Source organism: Setaria viridis, chromosome 3 (genome assembly GCF_005286985.2).
Source record: "Setaria viridis chromosome 3, Setaria_viridis_v4.0, whole genome shotgun sequence".
Lineage (NCBI taxonomy): Eukaryota > Viridiplantae > Streptophyta > Magnoliopsida > Poales > Poaceae > Setaria > Setaria viridis.
Genome location: NC_048265.2, coordinates 5,751,447 through 5,774,511, shown reverse-complemented (window position 1 = coordinate 5,774,511; position 23,065 = coordinate 5,751,447). Strand labels below are relative to the sequence as shown.

The window sequence follows — 23,065 nt, the reverse complement described above, 5'->3', positions numbered from 1 at the left end:
AAAGTAGTGGAAGTCATATGTTAAGTTTTTAAGTTTCCTAATTCACCCCCTCCCCCTCTTAGGCTACGAGCACCGATTCCTTACAAGGATGTTCACCCGGCCTTTCTCTGGATTTGGAGGTCAAAATGCCAAATGAAACATAAAGTCTTCTTTTGGTTACTTCTTCAGGATCGTCTTAGCACTAGGGATCTGCTCAGGCGTAAAACCATGGTGTTGGACTCATATACATATGACTTATGCATCTTACAGAAGCTGGAAACGGTTGTCCATCTCTTAAAGATGTAATTTCGCCAAAGCTTGTTGGGCCTCCATTGGTATGTCAGTTCCCACTTCAAGACCTTTACTACAGATTTTTAACCTCATCAGAAGGAAATTGGTTGCTCCCTTATTTATGGAAATCATAATCCTGATGTCCTAGAGTATTTGGATAACTCGGCTGTTCAACGATATTGATCTGGCTGTTCATAATTGCAAAAGGAAGGTCATGCCAGAATTCTCCCTTCTACTCCATAGATTTGATCCCTTCCATGAAAGAATGGCTACAATCACTGTAAAAGTCTTTTGCAGCTGCGTCTGCCTCCTCCCTTCTTTTGTGACATCCTTTGAGCTTTATTCTTTTTGTTCTCGTGATCTTTCTTTATGTCCTTAGGAGGTCTTTGTTTTCTTGGATTTTGTAATTCATCTGTAAACTCTTTTATTTATATATATATCCAATAGGGGCTTGCCCCTTCAAAAAAAATTGGTGATGTGAGAAGGAAACAAAATTGGTGACCTATCGACTCCATTCAAGGTCAAGCTGACCGGCTTGATGGTTAGTTATAGTCATGTTGGATTCCGACCGTGAAAAGCAAGGGAGCCAGCTGTAAATAGGGTTTTTGGTACCCTACTTCCTGGAATACACAATCATTTCAAAACAGTAAATTATTAGACAACTTTACATTGCACAATAACTTTTTTCTCATTTCAAATAAGCATATAGTAAGTTATTATAACCAACAAAGCTTCACTGGATTGCTGCTTGCATTCAAAAGACAAAGGGTATGGAAGGGAAATAATTTAACAGAAAGCATTACAAGTACAAAGGATCATCAGCTAGCACACAAGAGAAGATCCCCCTTATTATTTCAGCAACACACCAGAACCTAAAATTATTGTGTCTCTTGCACATAAACGCCAATCGCGTCGAGATACAGCTGGCCGCGCGCAAAGAAACCCACAATGCTGCTGTTGTTTTGCACGGGGATGCTGAATGGTGCGGTTCCATTCAATTGGTTCCCAAAAGGCCCATATGTCCTGACGTTGGTGACAATTGCAAGGGTTCTAATGATGTTGTTGTAGTGGCGATAAGCGCCAATTGTTCCTGAAACTTCCTTCACAAACTCAGATGGGCCAAGGTTAATCTGCATTATTACAAGAACAATGAATCATTTAGGAGTAGTTATTTACTATTAAATAAAGGAGCAGAGCTAATCTTATTGGCCACGAATATGGTTTTCCTTGGCCAAAAAACAATGATAAAATGTGTTTAAATTTTCACTGACCCGTTGAGTACGCGTTCCACCTTTACCACACCAACGGCCTGTAGTGCACCTCTGGCCAGATTGGTTAATGTAGGAAAATTCAATTCCATCAATAACCCCGCCGTAACTTATTGTGATACTTTCTAGACGTGTTGGTGACGGTGTGCCTGGTATGTCCCAAACTACCCCTCCATTCCCACCACATGGCCCAATCCTGAGGACACGCGTACGGTTCTGGTTCATCCACATAGCAAATAATATAAATAGTTATGTGGTATTTTGGGGCGTTCAAAATGAAAATCCTTGGTAAATAAGAAAATTAGTTATTAGACTGTTTGTTAGCTACAGATGGTGAGTGAGAAATATCATTCGTACCACCGGCGGCGGCGGCGGCGGTGATGGTTGCGGTTTCAGCACGGGGAAGAATCCGCGGATGGTAAGTTGTATGATACCACCATCACTCGTCGATTGCTCCGGAAGATACTTTTTGTAGATGACTCCTCTTGCCATAGCAAACTGTTTTGTCCCGCCAACAATGGCGAACTCGCCAATGTCAACGTATGTACCCATCACCTCAAGGGTTGACCCACTGAACCTGTACCATATTCATACACAGGTAGCAGTATCATATCATTCACCGCAACGATGATAACTCTGATCTAGTACTATTCAGCACAAACCTTGATTAATAGTCATCAATCAGACAGTGTATAAAAAGTTACTGTGCATGCGTTGTGTACCTCGGAGTCTCGAACACTATGCTGAAGACATTGCTCCAGTTACCAGCATGGATGTGCAGGCCTTGCGCACGGGCAACAATGGCGGCGCCTGGGCCAAGTCCATCGTATATCTCCCAGTTGTTGACGGCTATCACGCCCAGACCGGTATCAGCATCCGATCTTGTCACTTCGGCTTGGTTCTTTCTAGGACCCGAAGGGGCGTGGAGCAAGTAGAGGTTGCTGAAATTGTACTCGTTGTTGTCAACGGTTACACGGCTTGGGGTGATTTGGAAATTGGCCATGGGTGGGTTTGGGAGAGCTCGTGATTGCCTTGCCGGAGAGAGAGCAACAAGAGCTTAATTATAAGCTAGGGAAGGGAAGGTTCTCCTGTTCTGTGTGAGAGAAATGGAAGGTGAGGATGGGCATTTATATGGAACGCTAGCTAAGCCGCAGCATGCCTTTGTTTCTCATTTCCACTTCCACTCTAAAGCCTGTAAAGAGAACAATTATCATTGACAGACCTCCAAAGTCTTCTCATTATATTGCAGTCTTCATTAGTCTTTCAAATTATCATTTCTCATGCTCCCGATCCATCAATCCGGCCACATGGATTCACAGTTCACATGCCAGCTCATCCCCATAAACCACAGGTCGCCGGCCTATTCATATGTTTTGTCTCTTGGAATTGGGATAGCTGCCTTAGACATTTTTTTTCCTCCTTCAGAACAAGCTTAGCGTATAATGATAAGAAACATCATCAACGACTACAAAATGAATATGACGGTCAATAAATTATGTATGTGTACAAATTCCATTTCAATGTCAGAGAGAAGCAATAAACTGCTGTATATGGGTCGGCAGCAAGCATCGATCCATTACTTGAGCAACCTGCAGGTCAAGTCTTCACAACAAAACAAACTCTACACGTCCTTTTATAAATTCCATCGTCTGACCCGTGCACGCTACATGATTTGTAGTAATGAATTAGCACAAAGTACTGTACTTAATTTGACTTGACACAGGATGGTGGTACTGTCCTCGCTGGAAGCATCATTATGAATTATCCTCGCTGGAAGCAAGGAAGACTTGATCTGGATGCAGAATTGATATTGTTAGTGGAGGATAATAATGTTAGCTTAGGAAGACTTGACCTGGTTGCAGCAGCGTCAAAACTTATGAATAGATGCTGAGCTCGCATGTGAACGACCCTTGCGAGATTGATGGAACGAGAGCATTCAAATTTGATATCTAAAAGACTACAAGCAAGACGGAAACAAAGAAGACGATGAAGTCTGTCAAAATCTATTATAGCTCGGATGTGACCCCAACCCACCCATGTGGATTGATCCAACCGAGAGCCTTCAAATTAATATTCAAAAGACTTGAGCAAGACCGCATGCAATTATCAAAAAGACTAAGGAAGTCTGCCAAAATTTATAAATGAAATTGCTTGCGTTTACATGCTTTGGAACGGAAACAGAAGATGGGAGCATGCGGGCCTAGCTATATTGCCCCATAAATATCTATGCTCACCTTCCATTTCGCTTGCATCGAGATAGAGATAACCGGCCGTAGCCAATCAAGCCTGCCATCACTCTACCCCAAACTCAGCCATGGCCAACTTCCAAATCACTCAATCTCCTTTGCCTGATGAGAACAACGAGTTCAACTTCAGCAACCTCTACTTGTTCCACACCCATAGCGGTCCTAACAGGAACCAATTTTCAGTAACAAGCGAGGATCCTGCTACCGGTCTGGGTCAGATAGCCGTCAACAACTGGGAGATCTACGACGGAGTTGGCGAAAGCAACACCATTGTTGCCCGTGCCCAGGGCATGCATATCCATGCCGGTAACTGGACCAATGTTTTCAGCATAGTGTTCGTTGACAAGAGGTACACACCCAGAGAACACATATGCTATCCAATTCATAATTATGGTCACATAGCCTTGTATAATAAATTAGAAACATTTATATGTAAGACAAGATGCATAGTAAGAACAGCTAGGACTGGTGAAGTTTTCTGCCTTTTCTATGAGATTGGAGTGATCATTGCTGGAGCATGATAGCGCTTAGCTTGTTGCAAATTAATGAATATGACACAGGTTTAGGGGATCAACGCTTCAGGTGATGGGGATATCAGTGGATGAAAATGGTGAGTTTGCTATTGTTGGTGGGACAGGGCAGTTTGCTATGGCAACCGGTGTCATCTCCAAAAAGCTTCACCAGCGAAGCAACGATGACACCATTGTACAGTTAACCATCCACGGATTCTCCCCTGTGCTGAAAGGGTGGTCGCCACCACCGGTAAGAGCTAGCTCTTTTTTATTAGCTTGACCTAACTCATTTTGCTAATCGCCATTTGTAAGAATCATTTTTTGTTGAAAACGAAGATATCATATAGTAGTTAACTCGATCTTTTTGTGGATGCACCAGAGCCAGGTCAAAAAGATTGAGCCGTTGGGTGGAGGTGGTGGGGTTGTTCAGGACATAGCAGAGGCACCAGGGCGTCTAGAAAGTATCACAGTGCAGAGCGGTGTGGTTATTGATGCGATTGCATTCTCATACGTCGACCAAGCTGGTCAGAAGCGCACCGCGGGCCCATGGGGTGGTTCGGGACGAAATTCTGAAACTGTAAGTGAAAATTTTGAACACGTTTAATTTCTACTAGGTGTGGTCTGAGGATAAGCAGCCAAACAACCTCTGGCCAACAGGATTAGATCTGCAGTTTTTCCAAGTAAATGATCCATTGTTCTTTGTGATAAAAACAGATCCAACTTGGGCCCTCTGAGTTCGTCAAGGGAATTTCCGGAACTGTTGGCCTCTATCGCTCGTGCAAGGTCATAGCGTCCCTTACATTTGTCACCAACGTCAGGACATGCGGGCCTTACGGTCTAGGAGATGGAACCCCTTTCACCGTCCCAGTGGAAGACAACCACAGCGTTGTGGGCTTCTTTGTGCGTAGCAAAACGTATCTTGATGCGATTGGCGTTTACGTGCAGCCACAATGAACCATAGAGCTGCTGCTGCTGCAATTTCAGTTGTTTCCGTGTGTTCTTACAGTTAATGAATAAGAAGGGGGATGGATCTTCTCTTGTCCCAGTGATACTCTGTACTTGTAATGCTTTCTATTTATTTATTTTTCCAAATATAATGGTCGCTCCTTGCTGTTGGGGATGGGGCATCGCTCATAAAAAGGTCCAAAACAAAATATACAAGTGTATTATCAGTAAATTGGGGTCATTATACAACCTGAGATGAACTACACTCTTCTGTCGATGAGATGCAAACATTGCTAGTAAGCCATCTCTCACACATGCATTCACTGCTCTTGCTGCCAATGAGATTGCGCAAACCAGATTCTAGCAGTGTGATCGATATGCCTAGTCCCCTTTTGAAAACAAACAGAGGTGGCAGTTCCCTTCTCTCTTCAGGGAACTGTCCCAGCATGATCCTTGGTTGGTTGATCCGCACGCAGCACAAGCATCAGGATTCAGGACAACCTTGACGAGAGTCATCAGGCTGGGACCATACTGGTGGCGCTCGCGGTCGCGGCGGACCGGAGCCCGCCACCGCCTCAAGGGCGACGTAGGAGGCGATCCCGACGACCGCCGCGGCAACGGCGAGGAATGAGCCGCCGGCGAACACCCCGGCCACGAGGACGGTGCACCTGTAGTAGGTGGAGGCGATGCCCTCTCTCGGCCGCCGCTCTCCGCTCTGGTTCCTCAAAGCGCCGACGAGGAACGCGCTCGCCGCCAGCACCGCCAGAAACCTGCGCGCGCGGCGGCCGCTCAGAGTGTATAACACACAGATGTTACCTAGAGAGGTTGCGTTGCAAGCTGCGCTTACCATGACAGCAGAGATGAGCAGACGACGGCGGCGCGGCGGCCGTCGGGCCGGGTCCTGCATCGGCCCCAGCAGCCGGCGGCGGCGGTAAGGACGACCTGGCCGGTCAGCAGCGAGGACGCCGCCGCGACGCCGCACCCGAACGCCGGCGTCCTCCGGTACACGCAGCTGGCCCCGTCGTACCTGACAAAAGACTGCACCACCGCCAGGTCAGTCAGTCTGCGGTTACTCATCGTGCACGGATGCGTCGTGACTTGTGTGCGCGTTATTGCCTTGGACTTGGTAGCCTCGCCGACGATCCCCAGCGCGGCGGCGGCGAGGGCGAGCGCGGCCACCGCGAGGCATATCACGGCCACATGTCCCTCCACCATGATAGCATCGCTCTGCTCCTTAAAATCGTCGGGGACTTGCGTGATTTGTGAAGGATCAATCGCTCGACGGTGACGAGAACAACAAATTAAAGCTAGCTGTGCGAGTTAAACTAGATGCTTTTGCTAATTATAACGATGTTTTCTGTGACGTGGGTTTATTGGGATAAACGGCACGCCTCTTGGACAAAATCGCCAAGGTTCTTCTGGAACACGAGCGATACCATTCGATGATTCGATCGAGGCAGGCGACAAAGTAAAGCGCGCGTCATAGAAAAATTTTAGCGATCGACGACACAAATTACATGGATGATCGTCTTTATTTGTCCCGGAACACTACTTAACTGAAAAACACGTGAGCTGTGAAAAAGCTCCTGTGAGCTGTAGAGAAGGAGAAGCTGTTGTGGATTGTGAGAAAATTGAAAGTTGTTTGGTTGAAACAACTGGATTGTGAGAAAACTTAAAGTTATTTGGTTGAAACAGCTATGAAATTGTGAGTTTTGTAAGAAATGTCTATAATGCTCCTGAAGGCCTGAGGGACTGTTGGTATGCATATTGATCGTAAAAGCACGTAAATGATATTTTACAAAAGAAAATTTAATTTTTTTAAGTTTTGCATCATAACAAAACTGTAGGAATAGATAGGAAGATGTGTTTCGAACGAAGGAATTTTAATCATGGGATTGAAAAAAGCATGCCAATGAAAAAACGCAATAGTTCTTAATGGTAGATTAATTAACATTATCTTTTTTTAAATGTGCTGCACGGGCCTCTTTAGCACGTCCAGTCAATTTTCTTTTTTTTTACAAGACTATTGTATCTTTATCTCTTCGTTTGTTCTTATCCGTTCAGGCATTCTTATCTCTTCTAGTTCAAGCATCTCTCTCACATCGCCAAAGCAGTGACAGGAGCGAGCTACCTAGGGGAGATGACGGGCAAGGTGCGGCACCGGCGTCCACCGGTTGTGCCGCCGCCGGCACGAGTCAGAGGAGAAGTGCAGCTCCCCTGCTTGTGCTCAGGCAGTCATCAGGCCCCGCGAGCGGACTTCTTCTCTACAGCTTTCTTTCCCCCTCCCTTCTTCTCTGCAGTTTCCTGGATCAAGCGGCGGGTACTTCTCCGGCGGCGGCTCGCCGGCGACGGGGACATCACCGCGAGCATCAGTGAGACAAGGCGCGTCTACGGAGCTTGTTGTGGTCGTGGGAATCGGGCCATAGGCGGCGAGCGGCGAGCGGGGCGGCTCTCTGAGCGCGTCCACAGCGGCAAGGCCGCGTTCCGGCGGACCGGCGGTGCGGGGTACGGGCGGAGGAGGCGAGCTCGGGGTGGAGGGGTTACCAGCGTGCGGTTTGTGGGGTCAGCTGGTGAAGATGATGGCCGGAGGGGTGCCGTCGACGGTGAGGTCTTGGCGGCGGCGGGAGGACCACGGGCGACCGCGGGATTTGAAATCCCCGGCCCTGTGGCCGCAGGCGCTCGTAGAGGAGAGGTTGGGGAGGTCAGGGTGCGGTGGGTGGCGGCTATTGGACGGAGACGGCCGGAGCTCGGCGCATGAGCTCAGAGCGGCGGCGGCCATGGCGGGTGGCAAACCCGTGATTCCCAGCTGCAGGGCGCGGCAGCTCCGGGTCGATCTGCGCGGCCACTGGCGACGAGGACGGTCGCGGCGGCGGCTGCGGCTGCGCGAGGAAGAGATGCGCCGCCGCAGGGAGAGGAGGGATCTGCCGGCGCTGGGTGCTGCGTGACGGGTTACTGTAGCAGGGTACCGAGGCGACCAGCCGCCAAATGCCAAAGGCCCAACAGCCACGAGCATACTGGAAACGGCCCAGACGATACTGGAAACGGCCCGCCGCCCGACCTCAGCCAACAGCCATGACTCGCCAGCTCGACCAGATCAGAGCGGGGCCTGCAGCGCCCCACCCGCCCCTTGATTCATTCGGGAAGATCTGCATCGTAGTAAAGGTATTAAATGCAGGATGAGGTCTGTCTAACCACCTCATGTCAGAGATATGACCTTTAAATGCAGGACGAGGCCTGTCTAATCGCCTCACGTCGGAGATATGACCGGACGGACGAGGGGAGCCCGGGCGAGACGAACCGACCTTTAACCAGGAGATTTAGGGTGAGGATGTAGATTTAGGGTGAGGCTACATCTTTCGGAACCGTTCAGGAGATTTAGGGTGAGGCTACACCTTTCGAAACTGTCCAGGACGACCTGCAGGATGAGATCATGCGCGCCGGTGTCATCATCACCTTCACCACGGTGACCTGTTAAGGTCAAGGTCATGCCACCGCGCCAAGCCTGGTACGATCCTATGAGCAAGGTGGGATCCAGCGATAGACTTTACAGCGAAGAATGGTCGTGAGCGCACTAAAGAGGTCGGAGAAAGTCGGGACGAGTAGCATGCTCCGTCCATGCCACCAATCAAGGCTCGTCTACCAGTACAGACGTCAGCAACAGTTCCTGTCACATTCAATGCCACGAGGTTGGTGGACGGGATGAGGGCACGTCACGGAGCAGGCCGTGCGTAAGCGGTCCACACCGCACAGGAGTCACTGTATAAGGTGTGCAAAGCCCACGACCGGTCAAAGGGATAGGACAGGGAGACTTCTTGGTGTAATGAGAATCTGATCACGCCACAACCCCTAACTTCTGAGGTCAGGGTCCCCTTCATTTCTCAACATTGTCGTCCGGTCCCTAGCTTATATAAATGGAGCCGGGCCTCCTTCCTCTCAAGCTCGCATTCATTCACACACGCGCACCCACGCATCGCTTACAAGCATCATGTTGTAAATCTAGTGCACTTGATCCAAGGAACACGACTCCTACCGAAATTGGACGCAGGGATCTTCCCAAACCAATATAACTCCTTATTTCTTGTGTGCTAGCCATTGGAAGTGAGGGGACACTGCACGACGGAAAGATGAAAAGAAAGAAAAAAATGAACCGGTACGCAACATAACCAACGATAGGTGGGTAATTTTTCGTGAAAATTTGGAAGCCACACCAGGTGGAACAGGGGGAGGGTGTATGAAATTTGTACTAGCCAAAAGCTACTTTTGACTTTGGCTGGAAGCCAACTCTTTTAGTTAGTTTTTGGTTTTTGGAGAAGCCACGTCATATTGAAAAGTTCAATTAAAGGCACCCTTAGTCGAGGTCTTCGCACAAAGGTATTTTTTCATAAGGGATCAGGAGTGGCATGCACATATCCTATCATAACTTTGACCATCTTTTTAACTTTGTCCAGTTGTGCACAGATAATGGCTACATAGCCACGTATATGTCAAGATTTTTCTTTAAATGAATAGTCTTACTATGATTTGTAAATAATGTTTTGTATAGTAAAAAAAATCACTAGTGAGCACCAAAACGAAATCGCAGGCTCGCAGCTCATCTGGCCCACCGTGTTGTTTGCAGCCCAATGGACAATCTGGACCGGACCGCCTCGGCCTTAGGCACCCAATCCAACCGAAGGCGGAGGAGGAGTTGAAAATTCCGTGCTCGTTCTGTGATTCTGTCCCACAAGCAAACACATCAGACAAGAGGATTGCATGAGACTACTTAGCTAAAGGTTTAATTTACTACTCACAGCAGGTTTAGCTCTAAGCGAAACCAAGTTAAGTTCTTCCACATGATTTTGTATACTAAGAATTAATTTATTATTTGATATAATGCCCTATTAGGATAATGATAAAAAAATTAATGTATTTTTCTAATATGTTTCATGATGTGTACTACCATCTCGCAAAAAAAATTAACTTAGGACTCCACTTGTGCAAGAAGGAAAAAAAAGATAAATTGGATTAGAGGGTAAAACCAAATCGCGTAATTTAAGGGTAAGTCAAAGCAATAAATAGTTTAAGGGGTTATTCGAACTTAGGTAAGGGACTAATTTGAATTTTTTTTAAATAAATTCTAGAGTGATGACTATCCATGAACTGACTGGCTACAACCCAAGCAATATTTACCAGATCGAGACCTAAACTTGGAGGATGATTTTGGACCTCTATTAATTTTTGAGGGGGCAATATCAACACAAAATTAGGTGATGAATTGAAAGCTACGTTGTGGTCTGGAAAGGTGGTGTTCGGTGCTTTCTTTCTTCTTCTTTTTTTTCAGACGTGCACCGTACGTGGCAGTACTAGCTACTCCAGTTTACTCCTACCTGATTTTCCATGGTACGACACGGATCCCTCATCGTGCCCCTTTCTTCGGCAACAATATTACTCGAAGTGATTAGTTCCACTTGGACCTCGCTCCTGAAAGACGGACGCCCTTAGCCACTCGCCAATGGCCACTTCTGAAACTGAAACCAGCAAACCACCAGTCCCTGGCATCCATGATCCATCCCTTTCCGTCTGTGATCTGTCGGGGAGACCGAGGCGACGTACGTGATGGCATCGATGGAGATGACACCCGGAAGATGCTTCCGGCAAAGCAGCACTCTTGCATCATCCACCTGGCCCTCGCCGTGCCGCCAAAGATCTCCCGGCAGATCGCCTGCGCCCTTTTTCTCTAGCCCAATAACCTATCCTCAGGCCGCCCTGGCTTCGAGAGAGAACGCCGGCGTCCTCCCGCCGGGCTACCTGGACCAATGGCGCCACCGCGAGCCCCGCTTTTTAATCCGATTGGCCGTCGTCGCCGTTGCCGTCGGGGAGCACCCATCATTGTCGCCGTGCGAGTGCGAGGGCTGGGAGAAAATGCAAGCGCTGTGCCTACGCGGCGGCTTGGGTGGCGTCTCATTGGTGGATGGGTAAGCAGGCCGTGTTTAGTTGGGGAATTTGGGAAGTGCCAAATTACTGTTACAGCACTGTAGCACACTGTAGCGTTTCGTTTGTATTTGTGAATTATTGTCCAAATATTGACTAATTAGGCTCAAAAGATTCGTCTCGCAAAGTACAACAAAACTGTGCAATTAGTTTTTAATTTCATCTACATTTAGTACTCCATGCATGTACCGCAAGTTTGATGTGATGGGGAATCTTCTTTTTGCATAGTGTCAAAGTTGGAAGTTGGGAGTAACTAAACATGGCCGCAATAGAGAGATGACGTGCATGCGGCAGGGCGTGGGTGGACGTGGCGCACCTCGGCGGGTGCGCCGGCAAGGCGGCACGGGGATTCAGGCCTGCCCGGCACTGTTGATGGTGGCCTAGTGGCCAGACCGCCAGACAATCACGAAAAGCTGCACAATTTGTTCCAAGATCGTGCATCCCATCCTTTTCTGGCAGTGCTAGCTAGAGTGTAATTCAATCATTTATTTTGAATTTGATTAGGATCGGCAAGTTTTCCAGCAAAATCAAGGTTTTCCAGCAAAATTAGAAGCACGTAAAGCCAATTTCTTTGATCTCACCGGATTTGGCTTCAGCTATTTCGCGCAAACCGAGTCATTGTAGTGTAGAGCTCTCTTGCAAACTGAGGCTAAAATAAACTAGAAGGAAAAAGTTCAAATTACTCCCTTCAAGTATAGAGAAAGTTCTATAACCCTCTAAACTGATTCAATTTACCCACTAAACTATGCTATTTGGTTCAACTTTCCCCATAATACAATTTGTCATTTTTGTTTCTCCATACACAAGTTGAATTTTAATTTGAGACTTTGCAGGATGGTAGTGGACACCATAATCTATATTAAAATAATATTTTATATTTTTTCATCATTATTTTTATATAATTTTGTATCTTATGGATAAATTTTATTATTAAATATCCTACCCTATCAAAATAGTGATGAAAAATTCATGATATATTTTTTAACATGTCTTATGTTGTCTGCTCTCATCTTGCAAAATTTGAACTTAAAACTCTACTTGTGCATGGAGAAACAAAAAAGACAAATTGTATTAAGAAGTAAACTGAACCACGTGGCATAGTTTAGGGGGTAAATTGAACAAAAAATACTTTAGTGGGTTATCCAGACTTTGGTTATACTTGAGGAAAGTAATTTGAACTTTTTCCAATTAGAAATCAGGTGAAGCTTCTTTTTGTTTCACCAGCTTTAGCTTCACCCATGAAGCCGTTTTGGGAGAAACCCTCCCAAACGGTCCCTTAGAGCAACTCCAAAAGCCACCCTAAACTACCCCTAATAACTTAATTTGGAAGAAAAAGAAAACAAAACTGCGCTCCAACAGCTCCTCAAACCATCAGCATATTTTTGCCCACCCCAATCGCGATCCCGTTGCTCCATTTATTTGCGTGTGGTCTCTCCGCCCCCAATTGCCCACTGCACTCCTTTCCCGTGCCACGTCACGCGTGTTCATCTGCTGGTCCCCACAAAGAAAGGGCAGCAGTGCGGCACGCCATCATCACCATGGGTATGCCGTCGGACATCCATGGATCCCCAGCCAGAGTGCGTGACGAACGCGCCCACCGACGGGTGCCGCAGCATGGTGGCCTGTGGCGCCCACAACACGAGGATCTGGTTGGAGTTACTGGTCGCCTTAGCGTGGTCCAGGAACCCTGGCGGGAGCAGCGGCCACGCATCCTTCCACAACGACCACAGGAAAGGAGCGACGCTGGCCTCGAGCCCGTAGGCGAGCTCGCAGAGCTCGTCAGGCGGCAGAGCGGCGACCGTGCCAAAGCTGATGTACGCGACGGCACCAGCAGGGCGGTGAGCGAGGCAGCCGTGGGGGTCTTTGGTGGCTCGTGCGGCGGCGCCGGGGAGGAGGTGGTAGGGGCCCGATGGTGATGGGGAGGCAGTTGGGGAGCGTGTCCTCCAGGAGGATTCCCAGCAGCAGCCGCTCGGCGAGGCTCGGCCGCGTGCCGCTATCCTTCCGCCTTGGCCGCCTTTGGCACGACCTTCGGGGTAGCGTGGTGCGGTCGGGCAACAGTGCCAGCATGAGCAGGGCGCACGAGCGAGGAGTCATAGGGGACGACGGGCTTCCGATGCGCTGGTCCCTAGCGTGGTGGCGTAGCGGCGGCGACGAGGCAGCAAGCTAGCAGCAGCGCTAGGAGATGGAGGAAGCTACACGACGGTCGACAAGATGTAGCATCTCGTGGCTGGAGAAAGTTAGGATAAGAACGACCGGTCAAGGAGGAACAGATAAAAGAAGAGAGCACTCGTACGCATTCATGGCCGACGCAGAAGAAATTGCGAGGGGGAAGCTGATAGCAGATGGGGCATACGTGCTGACATGGCTAGTTTTGAAGTATTAGGGAGTTTATTATTGGGGATCTGTTATGGCATGACATGATTTTGGAGAAGCAAATTTTTAGTAGAGCCCCCAATACATAACTTTAGGGAAGAAATTTTTGGGTGACTCCTGGAGTTGCTCTTACACATCCAAAAGCATTGACCGCTTCATTAAGTTCATAACTCATCCATAATTAACATTCAAAATGAAGCCCGGCTAATATTTTGATAGTGTTAAAATTTGCAATTTGATCAAAATCTAAAAAACTACTCAACTTTACTTAACCAAACACTTAAAAATATTATTACTAAAATATAGTTAGTATTGAACTACCACCTTAAGTTAAAAATATATGTTATTTAAAGATTATCTGCCGATCAAACCTTCTTTTATCTTTGACAAATGTTATAGGTCAAAGAAATACGGAGTACGTTGAAAATAATGGTTGGTTCCACTTGGTCCCGACAGGGTACAGCTTTACCTCATCTTCCACCCTCCGCCAACACCTCATTGTTCAAAGTGACTAGTTCCTCTGTTTGGTTGATGACCCTAGCCACTCCCCAATGGACGCTTTACCATTCGACGACCAGTAAGCACACGCCTGCTCCTTTCTGCCCGCCCCGGAGACCGAGACGGGGATAATCTGATCTGAGGTCTGAGCTGAGCAGATGCTTCGGGGTGTTTGGGAGGAGGGGGCTAAATTTTAGCCCCCGTCACATCGAATGTTTGGACACTAATTAGGAGTATTAAACTTAGAGTAATTATAAAATTAATTACACAACCCCTAGGCTAAATCGCGAGACGAATCTATTAAGCCTAATTAGTCCATGATTTGACAATGTGGTGCTACAGTAACCATTCACTAATGATGGATTAGTTAGGCTTAATAGATTCATCTCGCGATTTAGCCTAGGGGTTCTGCAATTAGTTTTGTAATTAGCTTATGTTTAGTCCTCCTAATTAGTATCCGAACATCCGATGTGACAGGGCTAAAGTTTAGCCCCCTCCTCACAAACACAGCAGCACTCCCGCTGCCTGGCGCACCATCCACCTGGCGTCCCGCTGTCGCTGGAGATCCGCGAGAAGATCGCCCGCGCCCTTTTTCTAACCTAGGGGCCAACCCATCAGGGGCAGGGCCCCGCGCGCTTCGAGAGAGAGCGACGCCCTGTCCGGCGACCTGGACCAATCACGCCGCCGCGGGCGTTGCCTTTTTTATCGGATTGCCCGATCGCCGGTCGCCGTCGTCGTCGTCGATCATTGCGCCAATGGCGTCGCCGTGCGAGCGCCACTGTTCAGTGCGGCGGTTTGGTGGTGCCTCATTGGTTGGAGGCGTAAACAATGGACCAGGACGTACATGCGGTAGGGCCCGACGTGGCGCTGTCCGCCTGTCCCGGGGGTGGACGTGGCGCGCCTCGGCTGGTGAGCCGGCGTTGGGATTTAGGTCTCATCTCTGCATTGCACGCCGCTGTCGATGGTGGCCACTGGCCAGACAAGCACGGAAAAGCTGACCGTGGTACTTTGCAACGTCTAGTACTGTTATCCGGTTATCGTCTTTGCGTCGATCGTTATTCCTGCTAAAATCCTTCGAAGTTACAGTCGATCCTATTTCCTAATGGCGATTAGACCATTGAGTAGCTAATATATGTGTAAATATCATCAATGAAAAAGAAAATGTTACTCCTTTTCAAAAAAAAAGAAAAAGAAAATGTTAGTGAGTTTCTCTTTTGCATACATTTTCATCCATACAGTACCTTAGTGACTGTGTCGTTGTCCGAAACGCTACCCATGTGAGCAAGTTCTCTGATACTATCTCTGAATGGAAATATATGATGCTCCTGCCGCTAGTTCAATTGTCTGGTCGGAAACGTCAACTATTCCTGATCGGAGGGAGTACAAGCAAAGATTTTTGTTTGAGTAAATGCGACAATCATTTATACTAGGTTAATGTAACAATTGAAAAGTCATGTAATCTATTTTTCGAAAAAAATCATGTGATAAAATCCTAACAGAATCACGGTGGATCGACCTAGGTAGGTGTTTGGAACAGCAGCCACGTTGTTGGCAAGGAGAAAGGTTCAGGCGCTCCCGTAGGTTGAGGTGCTACCGCGCTCCCAAAAACCGCGGCTGCACCTCTAGATGTGCATCAAAAATTTATCCAAAAAAGATGAATTGATGTTTCTTGTTATCTTCTGCAATCATACAAGGATGAAAAAAAATTTATGTAGGAAGAAATAAAAGAGAAATCAGTGCATGAATATTAGCGGACCTAATTGAACCCGCACCCTTCAAGTATATGCATGTCTTCATTTATGAGGATCAGCAAACTAGTATTAAAGTTATTGAATCCCTGCACCACAAATACATGGACACATATCGGTAGGATTAGTTGTTGGCACGTGTGCGCGCGCCATACAAAAACGGCCACTTGTCTTGCTTGCTAGCTTGTCCCTTTGCAATTCAGCAATGTTGATCAAAGTATGCAAATCCTAGTTTTGTTTTGCAATTTTATAGGGCAGGTACTGCTTGACATAAGTCACATGAGGCTAAACTATCCCTTCACCATTTGTAAGAGCTACTTGGAGTATACTGCTAAACTAGCTCCGGGATTAATTACACTGCTAATAATCTCTCCATAGATTCCAACCACCAAAGGCAGTAAGGCACCAACAAGGCAACAACGACGTCATCTGCACGCACTACGGCAGCGACCAGACGCAGCCACCTGTGAGGCTTCGAGGCGGCAACGGACAGTCCCGATCGTGCCATGCTGACATCGGACGGATGATAAACCCTATGACGGGTCAGCGCGATTCCTTTGAAACGTCAAAAAGACGTCGCGACCCCAAACCTGGAAAGCTGGATGCCTCGTTTGCTTGAATCACTAATCAATCCGATTGTTATCGCACAAGCCTCCGAACAAACAAATAATAAACCTCCATACATTTGGGGGAAGAATCAAATTAATAAGAGATAAAAATAAGAGAGCACGATTCCTGACTGGAGCTTGCACATCCAGAAGCATCCATCACATGCTTAGTTTTTTTCTTACACTTGCAGGTTCTTCTTGCAACTCTCAACTCTCTCCCCAGCCCTAAACTAATCCACAATTAGTATACCTGATCTGGCCTCGACATGCTTAATTGGGCCCGACCAGGCTAGCAATACTCCGGTTGAATCAGATACTACCGCACATCGTCACTCATCACTCATCAGTAAACAACGCATGCCTCGATTCGCTCGATAGAATACGCCTCCGTACGAGGGAGGCGTACTCCCTCATTCCTTTCGCTTCGGATAGGGGTGGTGCGGCCGCGCCCTGCTGCTCAGCCGCTCAGGGGAGGCCGCCGAGGGTGAGCGCCGCCTGCAGGTCCAGCCGCCAGAGGTAGCAGCCGGCGGCGTCCAGCAGCCACACGTCGCAGGGCGCCACCACGGATGACCCGCCGGCGCGGCGCGGGGCGGCGTGCCGGACGACGCGCACCCGACACGTGAACCCCGCGCAGGTGCCCCACGCCGGGAGCGCGCCGGCGAGCGCCACCGCCGGCGCCGAGGCGCCGGCCTCGTCGTCCGCGGACACCGCCCGGGCGAACGCGGCGTTCGACCACGTCACGCGGCCCCACTGGTCCGACACGAACGCCGGGGCGGCGTCGCCGTCGGGGCCGGCCCCGATGCGTGCCGCGGAAGACGGCGCCTCCTCCCCGTCGCGCCACGTCGCGGTAACCTCCTCCACCGTCACCCAGGTAGCCGCCGCCGCCGGCACTGGACGAAGCGCCCGCGGAGGCGCCGGGTGTGCTCCCGCGCCGGGCGCGGCCACCGCAGACGGCTCCACCGTCGCAGCAGCAGCGGTAGCCTTCTCTTCCACCGGAGACACGGGCATGAGCGGCAGCGTCGTCGGCTGGTGATGCTGCTGCGGCAACGAGTCCACGGACGTCATGCCCGACGAGGACGAGGACCGCGACGACAACGACTTCTCCTTCTCGCAGTCCTTGTCTTTCCTGCACTCCCCCACCGGCAACCCCGCCGGTGCCACAGGAGCAGAAACCGCCGGCGCCACTACCTGCGCGACGGTCGCGGCCCTCTTGGGCTTCCGCCCCCTCCTCCCACCACCCCCGCCCACGGCCTTCCGCTTCCCCCTCCCCGCCCCCGCAGCCGCCGCCGGCACGGGCGCCGGGGTCGGGACGGGCGCCATCGCCGCCGGCTTGGGCGCAATCGGCCTGAACTTGAGCATGATCCTCCCCATCTGCCACGCCGCCCCCGCCTGCTGCCCGCCCGCGGCGGCGCCGTACCTGGGCGCGATACAACACCCTCCCTTCCTCTCCATCCCCAACCTACCCCCCAACCAATCCGAGCAGCTACGCCTAGCAAGCCGCCAAAGCAAGCACCTCTCCCACCCGCTACTTCCTCTGCGCTCGCTCGCTCCCACTGGGAAAAGACACGACCACCACCGGGACGCCGGCGACCTGAGGGTAGGGTGGGGGAGGAGTGGGCCGCTTTAATACCGCGCCGGGTAGGCGGAGGGACACGCGTCGCGCCACGTACGTGTCGGGCGCCCTAGGCGCGCGTTATCATTGGCCGGCCTCGCGCGAACACGTGGCGGCTCACCGCGGCGCCGGGCAGGCACGTGAAAGGCCGCAGCCCGATTGGGCGGGCCAATGGCCGCCGTGGCACGCAAACGCGAGGAAAATCAAATCCCACCTCGCGTGCGCCCACCCGTAGAGCGCAAGGGAGACCTACCCGACGCGGCAGTATAAGGTAGGGCAGTGTCCCCGGCGACGTGTCCCCTCTGCTGTCCCACCCGTAGAGCGCAAGGGAGCCTGATCGCTTCAAAGACACGTCCTAAGGACCCACTAGACTGACATGTGGGTCAGTAGAATCCCTTTGGGCCAGGTGTCAGTGGCGAGGGCGACTGGGTTCCGTGTCCCGGGGGGTGCGTGGGGTAAAGGCCCGGTGGTCGGGGATTAGGCCAATGGGAGCGCGCGGAGTGTGCAGCGCTTTATGGTGGGGGCTGCGGGGTCGGAACACGTAGGGAGGTCAGGTGGGTCCGCTGGAGATGGCGCACGGACCCACCGCCGCTGCTTTATCGGCTATCCCCCGGGAAAAGACCCGCCACCAATATTCCACTAGCCCCACACCGGCACTTCGTATCTGTGGATGGTGTCCCTCACCGATCTGTGGGCCCGCAAGAACTCGCTAGATTTCTACCTGGTCTACTGGGCCCGAAAGTGGAGATTCTTTCCCATGTATCACATTAAAAAATCGCATCCGAAAATGACTGGATTTGTTCTTGTTTATACAGTGAAGTTAGCCACCGCTCATTTGGATTGCTAGGTGCTACTCCCTCCGTGTCAAATTTCAGGTTATTTTAGTTTTACGAGATTTATAGATATTATTATACATGTAGACACATACTATATTTAGATGTATAATAAAAATTATGCACTTTTTTAAGACCGCCTACAATTTAGGATGGAGGGAGCACTGGCTAGTGGTTATGTACTTCACATAGAAGTCATCTAACGCTTCTAAAATCTAAAATCTGATAACGCACCAATTATAAGTTGGTCGTCGATAACCTATTTCTCTATGCATGCCTCTCTAGTTACCGCAAGCTGTGCTAAACAAGCCAAATCACCTTAATAATGGTACGGTGACGATCAAAGAGGTAACACAGTCTTTGCACCACCTAACTTATGAATTCTAGTGCACAAGTTTAGACGTACTAGCAAAGGAAGTAGATTAGCTGAGTTACCTTGCTAAAAACTCATCACTACACCGATGTAAGCGTCGTATTTGTTTGTACTACGACATAATATACTGAGTTGAGATATGCTAAGATAAGTTGTATCTAACTAGTGCATGCATATAAAAAAACACATAGCAAAAAAAAATTAAGAAAAAGAGCGATAGATCTCCAATTTAGTTGATGGAGAAGTTAGTGTTGGGGTGTGACATGCCTGCAAAGCTCGTGCGAGAGGAGATCGATGTGCACAGAGAAAAAACGGTGCAGTGTAGCTCTAGCGCTCGTGAGGTGCAAAGGTCCTCAATATTGACTTGGCGCACAGTTATTGCGTACTATCATGTTGTGTGGTTCTTTTTTTGGGGAGATATCTTGAAACGTGGTAGTATGGTTTGAGAACGATGTCTAATACTTTCAACGAGAGGAGGCAGATAGGAATCACGTAACAGGAAATGTGCAAAGATGGGGAGTGGAGGTGAGGTGGTGGGGACGTGAAGCGACGGCAGGGGGTCTGGTACTCTGTTGTACGTGGACCAATGGGGGCGCGCGGGGAGCCATAATTGGCGCGGATTGGATTGGACCGGATGCGCGCGCGGGGTGAGCGGAAGGGGGGACAGGGACGCCGCCGGGGACGCGTGGCCGCCCGGCCGCCGGGCCCGAATCGCGCGTCGGGATCTCGTCGTCAAGCCAGGGCTGGCGGTGGTGACTGGTGAGGCGTTCGAGCGCTCGCCGTGTGGCCCGCAGTCCGCAGACGATCTCGTCAAGCTAGACCGCAGGCGCGGCCGTGTGGCTGGCTGGGCTGGCGGCGTCGGGATTGGTCCGCGCCGCGGGGCCCGCCGGTGTACGAGGGGGTCGGGTGGTCCATGCGAGGTGAGCCCTGCGCACCTGGGAGCTGGGGGTGCGGTGGGGCACTGGGGCAGGGTTGGAGTTGGAGTACAGTGGAAGTGTCGGTGTACGTGGCGACCGGCCCGGGTGATCGGGGTGGTTCGAGTTTAAAAAACCCTGCTGCAGTCATGCATGAGCCCTGAACGCAGGCCACGACGGCCCGTATAGTAGCAGGTGCAACATGGGCGACGGTTTTCATCCTACTCTATTTTCATACTTAAAAGAAATATGCTATCCTAATCGAGATTATTTCCTCTATATCAATTTCTACCACACCGGTCTTACTCTATATGTCATCCTCTATACCAACTATCACATATTTTATTTTCCTCCCTCCCCCCAACCGTTCCCCTCCCCCCCTCTCTCTCCCCCATCTGTAATCTCCCCGACGCCTCGCCTCCTGGGCCTCCTTCCCGCCGGCCCCCTCCTATTCCTCCCTGCCAGCCTCCAGGGCCTCCTCCCCGACCGCCCTCCTCCTCCTCCTCCCTGCTAGCCGGCTCCTCCTCCTTCCTGCCGCCCCCCCTCCTCCTCCCCCCGCCGGCTGGCTCCTCCTCCAGCGGTGGATGGGACCCTGCGGCGACGGCGGCAGTCCAGCTCCGAGCGGAGGCGCGAAGGGCGGTCATTGGGGCTGGCAGCCTCGGGAGGCAGGTAGCGGGCACCCTGGGCGTCCGCTAGAAGTAGCGGAGCGTCGGCCGTCCACTTGGATAGCGGAAGCCTCCTAGTACCGTGGCAGGGCCGAGCCCCAGGCAAGTGCGCCCGGTGCGTTTGCACAGGGCCCCCAAGTTTCTGGGGCCCACCAAATAGGCAGGGCAGACCTATAGGGCTATAGGCTATAGTTATGACGGCTCACCAGAGTCCATCCGTGATGCGTCCGTCGGCCGTCGAGACTCGTCTAGACGCGACGCGGGACTCGGGAATCGGCATCAGCAGGATCGAGGCGACAGAGGCGTCACTAACCGGCAACCGCGACCCATGTTAGGAACTCAGGAGTCAGGACTAGGGCTCCACTGCAGCACCACTCCAGGCGATCAGCGGATCAGGCGTCAGGTGCAGCATGACTCCTGCAGTTCGGCCAATTGCTTTTTAGGACCCTGTTTACTTCCTCCAAAATTTCAACTTTAGCCCTATGCAAAAAGAAGATTCCCTATCACATCAAACTTGCGGTACATGCATGGAGTACTGAATGTAGATGAAATTAAAAACTAATTGCACAGTTTTGTTGTACTTTGCGAGACGAATCTTTTGAGCCTAATTAGTCAATATTTGATAATAATTCACAAATACAAACGAAACGCTACAGTATGCTACAGTGATTTTGGTTGTCCAAAATTGGGCAACTAAACAAGGCCTAGTTTTCACCGCATCCCTTCAGTCTTGCTTTTTGCCTGTCGGTTGCGCATCAGGTATATTAATCTGGTCCAATTAATTTTCAATATTTTAATCAATATTGATGGGTGATGGCTAATATAATACCGATCCATCTAGGTGTTCTGTTATCTTTATTTTGGTTCTGGATTATCTAGTGTTTTAAAAGTCGAATAGGTACGGTTTTTGATATATCTTATTGTGATATATCATATATCTTATTGTGATATATCATATATCTTATTTATAGTCTTATTTTTTAGGGAGGTAGGCTTCATTTTTAGAGTTTGGCACAGGGTCTCGATTTTTATCGGCTCGGCCCTGTACCGCGGTGCGATGTTTTTTCCGCTGTCGTGATACTGGAGGACGGCTTAGAGGGTCCTGGTGCGGACAGCCTCGGGGCCTCAAAAATTTAAAGGCCTCCAAATCTTCAATTAGTACTAATTGACAAACCTTAATTACATAGAAAAAAAGCTGCACATGTACCTATGAAAGCCAAGTCTAAGATTCATGTTATTTGATATAAGCAGGACCTCCTCATCATGTTCAGAAAAAGATACAATTGATGATTTCTTTTCAAGGAATACCAAAAGAGAATGATGCTTTTCGTAGAAACATGAGGCCAGCTAGTTGCTTGAGTAATATTTTTACCGTTTTTGCACTAATATTTGATTAGCTCCTAAGTAAGAAGTAACATTTGTAGAAGTTATATACTTAAAGTGAAAATATTCTTTGGGTTTGTCGCATTTTCAGTTTTTAAGGTCTCTTTATGATTTCGTTCCGACACCTCCGATTACGGGCCTGATATACCACAGTACCACACCCCGCACGTACTGCCACACGGGCGAGCCTCGAGTGTTGCACCTAGTGGTAGGGCCACACGTACAGTAGCGATCGATTACGAGAGCCAAATTCTTAGGGTTTTGCTAACATGCAACCATCCTGAGCTCCATGAGAAATTTTCTTGTGTTGACAAAAGAGAGGAGTGCTGAATTGCTGGTAGTGGACAATCAACTAGATCCTGTCCCTACGTTCCGATAATTGTGAATCCCAGCAAATAAGGTACTTGCGTAGGTACGTACCCTTACCCTGTTATCCCCATGCTAGGCCGTACTAATAATACTGGTTTAGGTTGGGCGAGGTGGCAGCCTAACTTTGCCTCGTTTTATGCTGCTGTTCCCGGGCCCCTCGATGCCGTCTTTGTCTTTGCCAGTGCCCCGTTCCCGTTGATGGCTTGTTTATGTTTCGTGCCAACATCGTGCGTGCAGCTGGGCGCTGGCCGTCTGCGCCTAGCTACTTTGAATTCTAGCTGCATCTAAAATTCTTTAGCCAGCTAAAACTAGTAAAAGATCACCTTGGGAAATGCCCCGATATTCTCCTCAGTCGCCCCTCCCCTCCAACGCGGCCAGCCTCGCGCGCCACCCTCCGCGAGCTGGTCGTCGGGCGACAACGGGTAGTTCAGCAGCGATGACCTGCTGCCCTCACGGAGTTGGGCCTGCTCCGGAGGAG

General features: G+C 49.9%; 4 protein-coding genes across 4 annotated transcripts; 1 reads left to right on the top strand and 3 right to left on the bottom strand.

Moving 5' to 3' along the window:
• Positions 1-939: 939 nt before the first annotated feature.
• LOC117850003 (agglutinin) lies at positions 940-2,698 on the bottom strand. The gene is made up of 4 exons (XM_034731770.2): positions 2,261-2,698; positions 1,896-2,115; positions 1,542-1,754; positions 940-1,400 (listed from the first exon to the last, which is right to left on the bottom strand). The coding sequence occupies exons 1-4, from the start codon at positions 2,539-2,541 to the stop codon at positions 1,149-1,151; spliced, it is 966 nt and encodes a 321-aa protein (XP_034587661.1). The 5' UTR covers positions 2,542-2,698; the 3' UTR covers positions 940-1,148.
• Positions 2,699-3,714: 1,016 nt separating this feature from the next.
• LOC117847703 (jacalin-related lectin 35-like) lies at positions 3,715-5,341 on the top strand. The gene is made up of 4 exons (XM_072292596.1): positions 3,715-4,133; positions 4,345-4,546; positions 4,676-4,873; positions 5,011-5,341. The coding sequence occupies exons 1-4, from the start codon at positions 3,853-3,855 to the stop codon at positions 5,248-5,250; spliced, it is 921 nt and encodes a 306-aa protein (XP_072148697.1). The 5' UTR covers positions 3,715-3,852; the 3' UTR covers positions 5,251-5,341.
• An 89-nt stretch (positions 5,342-5,430) lies between these two features.
• On the bottom strand, positions 5,431-6,666 carry LOC117847704 (uncharacterized). The gene is made up of 2 exons (XM_034728967.2): positions 6,089-6,666; positions 5,431-6,011 (listed from the first exon to the last, which is right to left on the bottom strand). Exons 1-2 carry the CDS (start codon positions 6,454-6,456, stop codon positions 5,726-5,728), a joined length of 654 nt encoding a protein of 217 aa, XP_034584858.1. The 5' UTR covers positions 6,457-6,666; the 3' UTR covers positions 5,431-5,725.
• A 9,831-nt stretch (positions 6,667-16,497) lies between these two features.
• Positions 16,498-18,208, bottom strand: LOC117847580 (uncharacterized). The gene has a single exon (XM_034728803.2). The coding sequence runs from the start codon at positions 17,888-17,890 to the stop codon at positions 16,904-16,906; it is 987 nt and encodes a 328-aa protein (XP_034584694.1). The 5' UTR covers positions 17,891-18,208; the 3' UTR covers positions 16,498-16,903.
• Positions 18,209-23,065: the final 4,857 nt, after the last annotated feature.

Excerpts from the sequence above, each read along its gene's own strand:
- LOC117847704 (XM_034728967.2), bottom strand. The coding sequence starts at position 6,456 with ATGGTGGAGGGACATGTGGCCGTGATATGCCTCGCGGTGGCCGCGCTC. Across the intron at positions 6,012-6,088 it reads TGCTCATCTCTGCTGTCATG|GTTTCTGGCGGTGCTGGCGG; the intron begins GTAAGCGCAGCT and ends CCGCGCGCGCAG.
- LOC117847703 (XM_072292596.1), top strand. The coding sequence starts at position 3,853 with ATGGCCAACTTCCAAATCACTCAATCTCCTTTGCCTGATGAGAACAAC. Across the intron at positions 4,134-4,344 it reads ATAGTGTTCGTTGACAAGAG|GTTTAGGGGATCAACGCTTC; the intron begins GTACACACCCAG and ends AATATGACACAG. Across the intron at positions 4,547-4,675 it reads AAGGGTGGTCGCCACCACCG|AGCCAGGTCAAAAAGATTGA; the intron begins GTAAGAGCTAGC and ends TGGATGCACCAG.
- LOC117847580 (XM_034728803.2), bottom strand. The coding sequence starts at position 17,890 with ATGGAGAGGAAGGGAGGGTGTTGTATCGCGCCCAGGTACGGCGCCGCC.
- LOC117850003 (XM_034731770.2), bottom strand. The coding sequence starts at position 2,541 with ATGGCCAATTTCCAAATCACCCCAAGCCGTGTAACCGTTGACAACAAC. Across the intron at positions 1,755-1,895 it reads CGCCGCCGCCGCCGCCGGTG|AACCGTACGCGTGTCCTCAG; the intron begins GTACGAATGATA and ends TGGATGAACCAG. Across the intron at positions 1,401-1,541 it reads GTGGAACGCGTACTCAACGG|ATTAACCTTGGCCCATCTGA; the intron begins GTCAGTGAAAAT and ends GTAATAATGCAG.